This window comes from Diachasma alloeum, unplaced genomic scaffold (assembly GCF_001412515.2).
Source record: "Diachasma alloeum isolate Michigan unplaced genomic scaffold, Dall2.0 Dall_scaffold_00288, whole genome shotgun sequence".
NCBI classification, from domain to species: domain Eukaryota; kingdom Metazoa; phylum Arthropoda; class Insecta; order Hymenoptera; family Braconidae; genus Diachasma; species Diachasma alloeum.
The window spans coordinates 207,308-222,643 of record NW_021680427.1 but is presented as its reverse complement, the minus strand read 5'-3'; the positions used below and the strand labels follow the sequence as shown (position 1 = coordinate 222,643).

The window sequence follows — 15,336 nt, the reverse complement described above, 5'->3', positions numbered from 1 at the left end:
TCAACTTGACTCATTCATCTTCGTTATTTAACTTCAGAATGAGTATTGAATGAAAATTTCACCATCTCCTTCAGATTCAGAATTATCCAGTGAATTTGAAGTTAACTCATTCTGTACCAGTCCTCCCTTTACACTGAAATTTCCATAAATACCTTTAAAGACTTTTTTATAGTACTCATTACTCTCTACAAAAACGTCCTTCTAAAATCTCACTTTCTCCCTTATATCCCTAGACGTTCATAAAAAATCATGGGTTTTAACATCAAGTTGACTCATTCATTTTCATTATTCGCTCCAAAATTAATTTTGAATACCTTGCAGAGATATAAAAATTTCTATAAAAACTTTTTTGTAGCTCTTATGTTGTGTTAATTAATTATGTGCTTCATAATCAATTTTGAATATCTTGCAATCTATCAGAGATATAGAAATTTCCATAAAAACCTTTTTGTAGCTTTTATATTGTCCCACAAGAAGTTCCTCACAGAAATCGACCTATTTCCCTCATACCCCCAGATACCCATAACTAAAATCATCCTTCCTGATGATTTCCTCTAAAATAAGTAGGGGAGGGTGGGGTGAAACGGACACTTTAGACTATTTTAAAATTACTCATAACTCAGAAACAAAATTTATAAATTGAACTCAGTTTAGGCACATCACAAAGCGAAAGAATTGTTCTTTGCATTGAAAAAAAAAATTAAATTTCATCAACATTTCAACCTGTCATTACCATTAAAAAAAAACTTAAATGTGTCCATTTTACCCCAACCTCCCCTATTGAATAAATATCTTGGACCGAAAAATCATCGTTTCGACTTGCTTCTAGCTCTCATTCCCCTCAAAAAAATCCTCCCAAAACACCCCCACCCCATAACCCCAAATCCTCATCAAAAGCTCCGCCAGCCCCAAGTCCCCCCTCCGCCCCTCGCCAAAAACAAAAAAAAATCACTCACCAGTCGTCAAATCATCATTAGCATTACTGTGCTCACTCTCCTGCTTAACCGAATTCAGCATTGGCTGGCTCCCCGTGCCATTCTGATTGTCAATGGGCATACCCCCGTCACCATTACCCTGATCCAAGCCAGCATCTCTCTGACCATCATTCCCATCATCACCAGTTGCATCCTCGTGATTTCCCCCATTCCCCTCCTCCTTGATTTTAACCCCATCCCCCTCAGCCTCCTCCTTAACCGCCGCACTAGGTATGCAATTCTGTTCGTTCTGTTTTTTCTCTGTTTTCATTTTACAGCGTTTTGCTAATAACTTTCCATCCACCGAGCAGACAAAATCATTTTCATCACCCTCTCAACACCTCCTCCCTCTTGTTTATTCGTTCAATCGTCTCCTGTTTCAATTGTTTACAATATACTATCGGAATTCCCTCGACTCCGAGAGCCCAATAGTGAGGTTAACAACGGCCGAGTGGAGCGATTTCGGAGTGGAGAGCAGCAGGCAATCGCCAGATCGACGAAATAACGAGTTTAAAAACGAAAACAACTCAACACAAATGTCCCCACACACGAGTATTAATTCATAACTCGAGTATTAAATCAGGAAAGCCTCAGTAATGGACTTTTTCCTCAATAACTCTGCTGCATACTGAGCATTCCAAACCCTCAAAAAAAAAAACCCCCACCCCACCGCACACTTATTGTTTTCACCTCGATTTCATTCCAACACCGAATAATAATACAACAATGAAATAACCACAATCAACTCGGCGACAACTGATTTCAGAAATAAAACCGAGTGCGAATAACTTGTCAAGTTGGCACACACAGGGGTTACACTACTTCCTTCTTCGTTTTTTTCTCCTTCACTCTTCCTCAAATATGCAAGTGTTACTCCAAATGTCACCCCCTCAGCATCGAGAAGAGAGGATAGAAGGCGACGATTGGGATTAAAGCGCGCGGTGGCGGCGGCGGTGGCGGCGGCCTCCTTGCAACCTTGCCTCCTCTCTTTGCACCTCAAAACAGTCTCTCTCACTTCAACTCTTCAACTATTCCCATGAAACAGTCCCTCTCACACCACTAAAACCCAATCTCGCGCGTCTTTACCCACAATCCACGTTTTCATAAAACTGTTGTTTAATTGCTGGCGGTGAAGAGGGGGGGGGGGATATTTTTTTGCTGTCGATTTTGGTGGCTTCGGGTGCCCCCGGGGGGATTAGTCACTGGGGGAAAGGGGCTGTTTGTCCCGGGGAATTACTCTTTTGGATTTGTTCGGGTACTTCGGACCAACATTTTATTTGTCACTTCATGGTCGCCTTTTGATTATTTATTTCTTTTACGCACGCCTGCCAACTGCCAGTCGAAAAGTTGGCCAGCCGTCTCTCAAGCAAATATGCAACTGAGGAGAATGCACAGATGCACCTGAGGAGGCGAAACCAGCGGAGAGCTCCAACAAATGGATCCGAGATTTATTTTTTTTGTAATTTCTTCCTTTTCGCTTTCGTTCGATTCTTGTTTTTTCATTCTTCGGTGGATGGTTTGGGTTTTCGAAGGGGGGGGGGGATTTGGATATGCAGGGGTGGTGACTATTTTTGTCTCCCTTCGGTCAATGTTTCCGCGGATTTTTTTCACTCTCGTCTCTCATTTCTGGAGAATGAGGCGGGTGGAGAGACTCAGAGGACTCTGGGAGGGAATTCACTGCGGGCTCGGGGTTTTCGGGGTTCGGAAGGTTTCGGACACGGTAAACATGAGGTTTTCGCCTCCATGAATTGATTTTTTTCATCAGGAAATGATTGTTTTATGAGGGGTTGGGTGACTGTTTCTGATTTTTTGGTTTCTGGTCTCTGGGTTTGATTTTTTTTGGGGGTTTGGGGGTTTCTCTATGCTGCAGGTGTCGGGAGGCGGTATAACCTCACTTTTGATCGGATACTTCTGTTCACTTCTGTTGCAGATCGTTAGGTAGAGCGAGATGACACATTCGGATTTGGATTCACATTTCGTTCAGGGACTCAGGCTCCTGCATTCTTCTAATAAGGATTCTGTGGACCAGCTGAGGAGTCTTCTGGACGAGGCTATCAAGCAGAAACATGGACTGTCGAAGATGCTATGCAATGTTTTGCATAAAAAGGTGATTTGGAGGGGGGTAACTCACGATTGCGAAGGGGAGGGTGGGGTAAAATGGACACTCGACTTTTTTTAGTTATTCGTAACTCAGAAACAAATTTATTAATTGAGCGCAGTTTAGGCGCGTCACAAAAGAACAGAATTGTTCTTTTTATTGAAAAAAAAAATTATTAAATGTTATCAACATTTCAACTCCTCATTAACATTTAAAAAAAGTCAAGTGTCCGTTTTATCCCAACCTCCCTATAGAATTTCTATAGGATTTTCGTATAGGGGAGAGTGGGGTAATACGGCCTCTTTTGATGTTTTCAAAAATGTTAACGGCTCATTCGATTTGAAATAAAATAGAATAATTTTTTTCCATAGAAACTACACTTCTTCCCCTTTAGAATGAGCCTAGACTTATCTCAATTAATGAATTTGTTCCAGAGTTAAGAGCATCACAAAAAAGTCAAAAGGGCCGTTTTACCCCTCTCTCCCTTATGATATTCGGATATTTTTTTTGGGATATTTTTTATACAAATTATTTCTATACAATTTCTATAGGTTTGATCCTATATGACCCACTGCCACATGTATAGAAACATTTCGTATGGAGTTGCGACATTTTTCTACGTTTTTCTCTGGAGCGTTTAGACATCTTTCGTATGAAAACAAAAATTTATGTAAAAATTCATGTATAGAAATAATTCGTATAGAAATATCCGAATATCCTATACGAAAATCCTATAGAATTTCTATACGCAATAGGTATAGAAAATTTCTATACAAACTATTTTCATGCGTGCGACGTTTAGACTGGGGTTATTTTGTAAATATCTGCGAAGGAAGGGGTTTAGGGGGACTTCTGAGAAGATACACTGCAGAGATCGGCAGGAAAAGAATTTCCATTATTAATATTTCATTACCATATCAATGATAAATTTTTTTTTTTTATGCTTATTTTATATCGCTTCGAGTCTGATGAGACTATATGGCGATTGATCAAGACTTTAAAAATGGTTAGATCTCACCATTCTACCCGGCCAGGAATCGAACCTGGAACCTATCCGTTGTGAGGCAACGGCGTTAACCACTACGCCAGGCCACCGGGCTATCAATGATAAATGAAAAAAAATTGAATTGCGATTTTTTTCGTAATGCATGATAATAACAAATGTAGTTTTCATTGGGATACTAATGAGAAATGAAAGTGAAAAAAGAAACAAGTCATTTATCAATCAATAATGATACAAAATTTATTTTCATGATGCATGGGGTTTTTCCCCGTGTCAACAATAACTTTTGACATGGGGTTTTTCATGAATTTCATTTTACACGTTTCAAGCTGTTATTTAGTTTATAGCTTCGCAGCGAAGAGATTTAGGTAAATCCTCGAGGAGACTTTTTTGTGGAGAATTCCAAGGACTACGAGAAACATTTTATGATGAATTTTTCTAGACCTCTTCATTTTCAAGATATTTTGAGATGAAGATACATAAGATTTTTTAAACATTTCATTTTACTCATCTCAATCTACTGTGGGTCGATCCATGGGATCGACCCATGCGAATGTCAACGCTTGTTTTCAAAATTGATTATTTCCAAATCTATAAAGAATAACTGGATCAAACAAACAAAATTGGAAACCGGAATACTGTAGCTTCAATTAGATACCGATTTCATAATTTTTCATTCATTAGAAATAATCGAATTTGAGTTGTATTGAGTACACACTACGCTTGGTAACAGAAGGGCCCCGTCCGTGAGGGGTTAGTATTTCTGGGGTAAGAGGTTTAGATAAATTGCCTAGGGGACTTTTTTGGACAGAATTTTCATTCAACGGTTTCTTGTAATAATCTTTGTGGCATTTTTCTGGGAATCTGGGAATTTTATTCACGTTAACATATTATGTTGCCAATAATTTTGAGGAGGCTGGAATTGGGGGAATATATCAGAAGACTGGTTTTGTAGAAAATTTGGAGAGATAGAAAAAACGTCTTCTAATGAATTTTTCTAAACCTCTTCTTTTTTAAGATATTTGTAGAAGAAAATGCATAGGGTTTTTCAAGAATTTAATTTGACTCATTTCAACTTATTTAGTTTATAGCTTTGGAGTGAAGAGGTTTAGGTAAATTCTCGAGAAGAGTTTTTTCTTGTAGAGAATTCCAAGAGCTCCAAAAAAGGTGTTTTGATGGATTTTTCTAGACCTTTTTATTTCTAACATATTTTCAAATGAAGATGCATGAGATTTTTGAAGTATTTCATTTTACTCAATCCAACCTATTATTTTATTAATATTTTCGGAATGAAGAGGTGTAGGTGAATTCACTGGGGGATTAAATTCCAAGGATTGCAAACAAGGTCCTCTGGTAAATTCTCATAAAAAAAAATTTTGTAGCGATTTTTGAAAACTAAAAAAAATTCTTTGATGAATTCTCCAGAACCTTTTTCTTTCAAGACATTGTAAAAATAAGCTACATGAAAGTTTCTGAAAAAAATTTTTTTTAATTCATTTCAATTTTTTCCAAGTTTTTCAAGAGTGAAGGGGTTTCGGGAAATTCATCAGACGACCTTTTAATCGAGAATTTCAAAGGCAACAAAAACTCTGTGATGTATTCCTCTGAATTTTGTTATTTCTAAGATATTGAAAAAATGAGCGGCATGTGACTTTCTCAAATCATCTCATTTCATTTATCTTGACGCATTATTTTACAACAGGAATCATACGCATTTATATTTTATTTTTTCATCTGAATCTACAAGTTGTAACAATCTCAAAAGTAATGTTTAGAATCCTCAAAGTCGCATTTTTCAACGAGAAATCGTTGATTGAAAAGTACGCTTTTTTGCTGGCCTCAAGCAGGATTGTGACGTCACAGCAGAGAAGTTGCTGTCTCTCACTCTCAAGTGGAACCCGGTAGAAGTGACGCGCAAGGTCTCTCTCGCACGTGTGACCTGCGCTGCTGTGACGTGTCAGTCTTGCGTGTTTTGAGCGCTCAACTTTGAATTCAGTAGCGAAGCCCTTAAACGGTTTAGGTAGGGGAGAGTGGGGCAAAATGAAACAGTCGAAAAACGATTTTTCGCAATTGAAGCAAAAAAAAATTGTTTTTATCAACAATTTTTTTATTAACTTTTTTCACTGTTGGGAGAACTGACGAGAATAATCATTTTCTGACTGACTGACTACACAGAGGCCATCGAGACGAGTATTTTTAAAACAAAAAATTGAAATCGGTGCAGTAGTTTTTGAGATATTGAGGCAAAAAGAAATTTAAACAAGTTTTTGTATCTCAGGAACTACTGGACAGCACGGACAAAAAAATTTAATAGAAAAACCTATCGAATTCGTTAGAAAACTCTATTGAACTGTTCTATTAGTTTTTGGCCGATTCTATTGAAATGTTCAATAGAAAGTATTCAGAAAAAGTTGAGGGTATTATGGCGGGGTCCATAGCTGGAAAAAAAAGCAGAAAATTCAATGAAAATTACTGAACAGATTATTCGACCCATTTGAAAGCCTTGTGTAAAATGTCAAGACCCCTACTTAAACAATAATAATGGGAATAATTTTTGAAGTTCTACTTATACACGCGGTTGAATGGGGCATTGGTAATTTTAGTGCTTTTCCTACGTTATTGATCTATCGATAACGTAGCAAATTCACAAAAATTACCGATGCCCCATTCAACTGCGTGTATAAGTAGCAATTTCAAAAATTATTCCCATTATTATTGTTTAAGTAAGAGTCTTGACATTTTGCACACGGCTTTCAAATGGATCGAATAATCTGTTCAGCAATTTTCATTGAATTCTCTGATTCTTTTTCCAGCTATGGACCCCGCCATAATACCCTTAATAGAATTCAATTTCTCTGTATGACTTATTCTATTGAGATATTTTCTATAGAATTTCCTCGGCTCAAATTTTTTATGTTTTTTCGTTTCATTTTCATGATGAGAAGAAAAGAAAAATAGAATGAAAAAAACTTAGAAACTTTGAGTCGAGCAAATTCTATAAAAAAATATATGAAAAGAATAAGTTATGTAGAACAATCGAATTCTGTTGACTTTTTCTATTGAATGTTTTCTATTGAACATGTCAATAGAATCAGCCAAAAACTAATAGAACGTTTAATAGAAATTCAATAGAATTTTCTAACGAATTCGATAGATTTTTCTATTAAATCTTTTCATGTGTGTGGTCTGGCTGAAACAGCGCGCCAAAGTTGAGCTCAATAATAGCTGCAATGAGCCAAAATTTCAGATTTTGCTTCTGAATGAAAGCATTGAAAACGTTCTATTTTTCGATTGTCTAATTTTGCTTGGAAATGATGTAAAATGGTCTGAAACGTAAAAATACGAAATTTGACCACCTTGTGTGTATGCGATAGTGTCCACCTGGTGGTCATCTTTTAGAAAATTGGAGAATTAAAGGACTAAAATGATTCCAAAAAATGTGAAATTTTGTCAGATTATAAGTATCAATGATAACTAACTTTGTGCTAAATTGCAACCCAATCGATTCAGCCGTTTTCGACAAATCGCCATTTGTTTCTAAATCGTTTTTCGCAAATATTGCAAAAACTACTAAATCGATTTCAAATTTTTTTTCAAAATATTCGTCTTGATATCTTCTATCTCAATCAATCAAAATATGCATACCCGTTCATACAAAGTTTTCGAGATATTTACATTTTTCGGTTTTTCGTTCAAAATCCTTGTTAGCACTCTCATTTTTGCAAACATCGACATATTAACTTTGATTTGAAATTTGGCAGGAAGTTTCCTTTTTGCATCAGAATGCATTAGAAAATTTGCATTAGAAAGAGTTTGGATGGGGGGGAGGGGAGGCATAAACTGCAAAAATGGAGAGAAATATCCGAGAGTGAAAAAAATGTATTATGCTGAAACCATTCAGAAGCATACTATGAATTTGTTGATGGCGAAGAATCAAAACATCACCCAGTGACATGTTCACTATCATATGCTCGCTACCCCCGCTTGTTTATCTAGAAATTTCATCGTATTAATATGTTGAATTTTCTAAAAATTAATCACCAAAAAGCCACGTTGTTGGATACATACATACCGACATGGCCCTCAAAAAACCATTTCTCCACGTTTTATAACATTCTAGACCATTTGCACCCAAAATTGGAAAATCGAAAAATCGGTCAAAAACAAGTCCATTCAAAAGCAAAAACGTCAAAAGTTAGCCCCACATTCTCCTACTCTGCCTTTGCATTCTCAAATTATTTCTCATAACTCCCCTGCAAAATACATCACTATGATTATTCATTAAATTAAATTCAGTAGCGAAGTGGTAAAACGGTATAAGTCATTATCGACTACTGGCCAGTTTTCAATGAATATCTCGGAATCTAAGGGAGATAGCAATTTTTTGTTATAACCTTTTTTATAGAGCCGATTGAGCGATACAAGGAATGTAATTACGAAAATTTCGCTATTTCTCTTAAATTCGCAAATATTCTTCAAAAATTCAACTGGGAGATGAATCGACTTTGATAAACCGTTTTACCACTTCGCTACTGAATTCATTATAGTGGTGTTAAATATAGTGAAATTGGTTAATTAAATTATTCAGTATACGATGGAGGAGCCCGTCCTCAGTGACCACAGCAGCACCAGTAGCAAGAGGAGCAAGAGCTCGAGCTCATCGTCCAAGCACTCCCATAAATCCAGTAAAAGTGACTCCCCCGAGGAGCTGATCGCCCGAACGCCTCCTGATCTGTTAATCAGTGATGATCCATTGGGTGAAATCCTAGAGGACGACTTGACCTGCGTCGTTTGCAAGGTAATGGACGTGGGGGCGAGGAACAGACTCGTCGAGTGTGCTGATTGTTACGCACTCTATCACCAGGAGTGTCACACACCCCACATTCCGGACACGCAGATTGATGCACCGAAGACACTCTGGTACTGCTCGAATTGCATCAAGGCACATCAGGTTCGTTTTATGGGTAGTATTTAGAGTTTTCTTGAACCTCCGATGTTATTCATGGTTTTTTCTTATTTCTGTGCAGCCTGCGAAGGATAAGCCACCGCCAAAGCCACTGATAGAGAGCAAAAAAAATGTGAAAAAGTCAACTTCTAGTGAGTTTTAATTGGATATAAATATATTTCCGTTGCCAAGCGTTAAAACTGTTTAAGGCACGGGTGTACTATCTTTTGAACGTGCTCTCGATGTTTTTTTTATCTTTCGTCATCTGAAATTGTCAATCAAGTCCTGCGTCATGCAGAAGGTTTGAAAAATTATGAATGACTAATTTAAAAAAAGTAGAAAAAATTCTTAATTTTTTCAAAGAGCATTTTTAATTTATATTCAGAATAAGTCGAGTAACAAGAAATTGAAAAATGTATCTAATTTACGGTGACAAATGGCGACCTGTCACCCAATATCATGGGCGTGACTGATTTCGTAAATCTTTTCCCACACTGCACAGAAACATTTATTACGGAAAAGGCTCTTTGAAAAAGGTTGTAATATTTTGGAGAATTTTTTAATCACACTTTTATCACATAAAAATTGCAGATGACTACATACCACTGTTTTGAAAATTGAGATCCCCAGCTGTCACTTCCCATGAAGAGTTAGTGTTTTGTTATCCACCATGGAAAATGACAACTAATAGATAATTTGCCACAGCGAATCAGATATTTGTAATTTCCACTTTTTTTCAACTCATTCTGAATCTCAATTAAAAACGCTCTTTGAAAAAGTTCAGAATTTTTTCTATTTTTGTTTTCATCATTCTGTCATAATTTTTGAGAATCTCTACATGATGTACCACTCAATTGACAATTTCTGACTATGAAAGATGAAAAAAATCCCTATGACATTCGAAAGATAGTACACCCGAGCCTTAAATTGATTTTGACTATTGGTCAGGTTTCAATGAATATCTCGAAATCTAAAGCAGATAGCGAAATTTTTGTGAAAATATTTTTTGTAGCTCTCAACTCACTCTACAAGAGAGATTATTAGAGAAAATTTCGCTATCTCTTAAATTCAGGCAAATTCCTCAAAAATTTCTCGACATGGATTATGTTATTGGTTCGCTGCGGAAATAAATTGGGAACTTGGATTAATTAACTTCCCAATAGGGACTGTCTCTGGGGACGACTTGCCCTGCGTCATTTGCAAGGTAACGAAAGCGGGAGCGAGGAACAGACTCGTCGAGTGTGGTGATTGTTACGCCCTCTATCACCAGGAGTGTCACACACCCCAGATTCCGGACGCGCAGGTTGATGCACCGAAGACACTCTGGTATTGCTCGAACTGCATCAAGACACATCAGGTTCGTTTTATGGGTAGTCTTTAGAGTTTTCTTGGACTTCTGAAGTTATTCATGTTTTTTATTTATTTATGTGCAGCCTGCAAAGGATGAGCCACCTCCAAAGTCACTGATAGACAGCAAAAAAGATGTGAAAAAGTCAACTTCTAGTGAGTTTCAATTGGATATAAATATATTTCAGTAGCCAAGCGTTAAAACTGTTTAAGGACCGGGTGTATTATCTCTCGAATGCTATCTGGATTTTTTTTATCTTTCGTAATCCAAAATTGTTAATTGAGTGGTACATCATGTAGAAATTCCCAAAAATTATGATAGAATGATAAAAAAAATAGAAAAAATTTTAAACTTTTTCAAAGAGCGTTTTTAGTTGAGATTCAGAATGATTTGAAAAAAGTGGAAATTACAAATATCTGATTCGCTGTTGCAAATTATCTATTAGCTGTCATTTTCCATGGTGGATAACAAAACACTAACTCCTCATGGGAAGTGACAGCTAGGTATCTCAATTTTCAAAACAGTGGTATGTAGCCATCTGCCATTTTTATGTGATAAAAGTATGATTAAAAAATTCTCCAAAATATTACAACTTTTTTCAAAGAGCCTTTTTCGTAATAAATGTCTGTGCAGTGTGGGAAAAGATTTACGAAATCAGTCTTCCCCCTGCATGATATTGGGTGACAGGCCGCCATTTGTCACCGTAAATGAGATACATTTTTCAATTTCTTGTTATTCAACTTATTCTGAATATAAATTAAAAATGCTCTTTGAAAAAATTAAGAATTTCTTCTACTTTTTTTGATTATTCATTTCATAATTTTTCAAAACTTCTGCATGATGCAGGACTCAATTGACAATTTCAGATGACGAAAGATAAAAAAAAACATCGAGATAACGTTCGAAAGATAGTACACCCGGGCCTTAAATCGATTTTGATGGTTGGTCAGGTTTCAATGAATATCTCTAAATCTAAGGCAGATAGCGAAATTTTTGTTAAAACTTTTTTTATAGCTCTCAATTCACTCTACAAGAGAGATTATCCTGAAAATTTCGCTATCTCTCTTAAATTTCCGAGAAAGTTCTGAAAAATTTCTTGACATGAATTATTTTATCGGTTCGCTACTGAAATGAATAGGGAACTTGTATTAATTAACTTCCTGATAGGAAGAGTTATTTTAATCACCCCCCAAAATTGATTTTCGATTTTTCATCAAATGTTGGCATTTCAAGGTCTATAGATTCCTTTTCAGTCATTTCCAGAAACACGTGTGTGTATGTGTGTTTTTGTTGCATCACACACACACCCTCAGTTTTTTTCAAATGTCAAGGAACAATTGTGGGGGTCACAGAGTGGGAAAATGGTTGAATTTATAGTGTAGTCTGTACCAAACTGTAAAAGATACTTGGATATCCTCAAGGTTTACGTATCTTCATTGAAATTTGAAAAATAATATAATAATTGTAAACTAAATTTTCAATTGACTATGAATTAAATAATTGACAATATGGAATTGTCAATTGACTATTACATAAAGAATTCTAAATTTCATAGAAAAGATTTTTGAATAGCCAAATAATCGTCAATCTTCCGAACTCAATTATTGATTGATAAAATGATTCGGAATTTGAACATTTCATTGATGAGAAATTTAATAATTTAAAAACTGTTGAATAATTTTACCAATTGACTTATTCAAAATTTAACTTTATTAAAAATTTATGATTATGCCGGTGTCCGTCTATGGATTATGTAGAATGGGTGAATAGGATTTATTTTGGATTAATTAGGGGAAACTTAGCTCCATGCAAGTTCCTTATTGCACGTGAATTCTTCGGTCATCTTTCTTCACTCAATCACAAGATAATATAATAAATTCTTCAATTACTCACCAGGTTCCAAGCATTCAGAGAAATACAAAAGCTCCTTCAGCCACTCAGTGATAACAGACTCAGCAGCATCCAAAATGACCCCTAGTATCAACATAATCACCGGTGATAGACGAATAAAAGATGTAACTAAAAAAGGTAAAGGAGACAAACGCAGCAGTAGCACGAGCTCCAGCAAGTACACATCGAGTTCATCCTCCTCCAAGAATTTCGACAAATCGAGTAGAAAAAATGACTAATGGAGCAATTAAATGGATAATAATCAGGGATTAAAAGTGAAAAACTAACTGTAACAATAATTCATTGCCAAACGTTGAAACTTAAGCCATAAAACTTTTTCCAAAATAATAAAATAATTTTCCCCCCGAGATGTGTGTTCATTTTTATTGAAATTATAAATTTTAATATAAAATATACTATTTTATTTTCTTTCCATTTTCGTCTTCACAATTAGATTAATTTAGTTTGAACCATTCTTATTGTTATTATATATATATATTTTTTTCCCTTAATTCACAAGTTACAACTTTTAATGAAGAGGAATTATGTTAAAGATCAATGAAAAGTGTTTTTTGTGATAAAAAAAAATACAAAAAAATTATTCGGATAAATTTTCTAAATGAATTTTGATTTTCTAAATCTATTTTTCCCTTGATATGGTAAAAGGATATCGGTCTTCTTCTTCAATTCCAAATGAATATATCTCTGTTCCAATAGAGACAAGCTTCAATTCTCCAATTTTTTTTGGTTCGTATTATATCCAAAATAGGGCGTAACAGACGTACTTGCGTTTATTCAATATTCAAATCATGTTTCTATTTCCTTTTCTTTTTTCGGTTTCGATGTCAGCTCGTCTATAGTCTTCAAATGATATAAACATTGTCGCTGGCCCTGTAGATGTTTTCGATTTTTGTTGTTTTGAGTACTAGTAGTCTTAATCTAAGAAATTCCTTTGTGTGTCCCTTCATGGATACCTCAACCCGAAATATTGCACTATCTTCAAATCTCAAATTGAGATCAACGAATGACAACAATGAAAGTTCCAAAAACCCGTTCCACAATAATTAAATATTCACTGTCAGATATCAATTATTTGGTATACTCAAACTGTACACGCTTCAAACAATGCACTTCAAGAAAACGGATGAACCACATTTTCCGTTACGGAGTTCGCTGGCGGAGTCCAAGTCCGCTATTAATTATCGGAGAGCCAATTATAGAAATAAAGAGATGAGAAAAAGAAAGAAGAGAAAAAAGCACGGATAGATGTTAGGAGAGGATATTTCTGATGTTATGATAGATATCCTATAACGAGGCATCAGACGAGCGACCGTCCCGCTTGGTGTCTCCCAGCAAACTCAAAGGATATTGGTACTCCTCATTCCTATGGTTGGATTTCAATTATTATTATTATAGAAAGGAAATGAAAAATAAATCAGAAAGGGACAATCGGCTAGAAAATGGATTTTTTTCGTCTTTTCTGTCGGCACGAACTTCGAATTACTTTTTTTCTTTAAGGATTAGAGGGATAAAAATATTTTTGCGAAAAGAAATTTAAAAAATGCAAAAAAAAGTGCGCGGGAAGAACTAAAAAAATTAATTTTTCAATGTTTCCGGAGAGTTTTTAAATCTATATATTTTTTTGAATAATGAAAGAACCATAAATTCGATTCATATCCTTGTCTTTTGATAGAATGAATAGAATTACATAAATGGCAATGAATTGCAAAAATTACGAAGTGGAGACTGAAAATTTTTTAAAAGGGATGATCGGTTAGAAAATGGAGAAATTTAGTTTTTCTTCATTTCTGTCGATGGAAACTTGGAATCACTGTTTTTTCCTCGAATATGGGTGGACTATGAATAATTTAAAAGTTTATGGTCTAACGAAAAGAAATGAAAGAAATGCAAAAAAAACATAGGCGGAAAGAAATAAAAAAATTAATTTTTCAATGTCTCCGGAATTAATTGCAAAAATCATGAATTGCAGACTAAAAATTTTTAAAAAGCGTTAACAATGATCAGCTAAAAGATGGAGAAAATTAGTAGCTCTTCACTTCTGTCAGTGGAAACTTGAAATCACTTATACAGGTTGTCCCATCTCAAACAAAGTAGCCAAATATCTCCTAAGGCGGGCAAGTAACAAAAAAATGTTCGAAACACAAGTTGTAGGGTTTCGAGGGAGACATTCGATGTATGCATTATTTTGAGCTTTCAGGATTATGCTTACAAGCTGCAAGCACAAAGTACTTTTTTTTTTAATGGCAACCGCATTTTTCACCCTAATGAAACTTGTTCTTCTTGATGAATTGTTTTCAGATACTTTATTATTCACGTGATTTCCTTTAATTTACTCGAAAAAAACCACAAAAACGAGTTCTGTTGTCAAATTGAATATTCACACATCCTTGACGCGCCTTCCCGAATCGTCGGACTGATCGAGGTGGTTACATTTTGCGGCCTCCACGATATCACCGGATCTTACGCCCCTCGACTTCTACCTGTGGCGCTTCGTCAAAGATGCTGTTTACACAAATCGACCGACCACTCCAGTGGATTTACAGAGAGGTATCACGGAGGCTGTTGCAATCATTACTCCACAAGTTCTTCGAAGGGTTGTTGAAAATTTCCGCCGTCGAACTGAATTGTGCTTGCAAGGACTTCATCCCATGTTCGCGCTATTTTTTTTTCTTTTTTTTTTAGCACAAGCGATGTGAAGAAGACTTTACCTCCACGTGGTGCATCTTGTGTGTCACGCTAAAAAAAAGTCTGAATCTTCAATTTGACAACAGAACTTGTTTTTGTGGCATTTTCGAGTAAAATTAGAGAAAATTACATGAATGATGAGGTATCTGAAAACAACTTATCAAGAGGAACCAGTTTCATTAAGGGGAAAAATACGGTTGCCATTAAAAAAAAGTATTTTGTGCTTGCAGCTTGCAAGCATAATCCTGGAAGCTCAAAATAATGCATGTATCGAATGTCCCCCTCGCAACCCTACAAATTGTGTTTCGAACATTTTTTTCTCACTTTCCGATGGGACACCCTGTATTAGATCAGGGGAAATTGGAAAAATAG

The 15,336-nt window shown here is 35.7% G+C and overlaps 2 protein-coding genes across 4 annotated transcripts in view; one reads left to right on the top strand and one right to left on the bottom strand.

Annotated features, from left to right (window-relative positions):
* LOC107038785 (protein BCL9 homolog) overlaps window positions 1-2,379 on the bottom strand; it is a 38,737-nt gene extending 36,358 nt beyond the window's left edge. Inside the window, exon 1 of one of the 2 annotated variants that reach the window (XM_015258051.2) lies at window positions 957-2,379. In XM_015258051.2, the coding sequence (XP_015113537.1) occupies window positions 957-1,245 (289 nt within the window). In that variant the 5' untranslated portion in view covers window positions 1,246-2,379. The remainder of the gene's footprint in view (window positions 1-956) is intronic. The other variant, XM_015258050.2, reaches the window with a different exon arrangement.
* Window positions 2,184-12,626, top strand: LOC107038786 (integrator complex subunit 12). Of its 2 annotated transcripts, none has more exons than XM_015258054.2 (7): window positions 2,184-2,433; window positions 2,905-3,081; window positions 8,664-9,026; window positions 9,103-9,172; window positions 10,184-10,377; window positions 10,454-10,523; window positions 12,265-12,626. In XM_015258054.2, exons 2-7 carry the CDS (start codon window positions 2,923-2,925, stop codon window positions 12,495-12,497), a joined length of 1,089 nt encoding a protein of 362 aa, XP_015113540.1. In that variant the 5' UTR covers window positions 2,184-2,433; window positions 2,905-2,922; the 3' UTR covers window positions 12,498-12,626. The 2 variants fall into 2 exon arrangements, with proteins under 2 accessions (XP_015113540.1, XP_015113539.1); XM_015258053.1 differs by lacking the exon at window positions 2,184-2,433 and adding an exon at window positions 2,548-2,694.
* The last annotated feature ends 2,710 nt before the right edge of the window (window positions 12,627-15,336 follow it).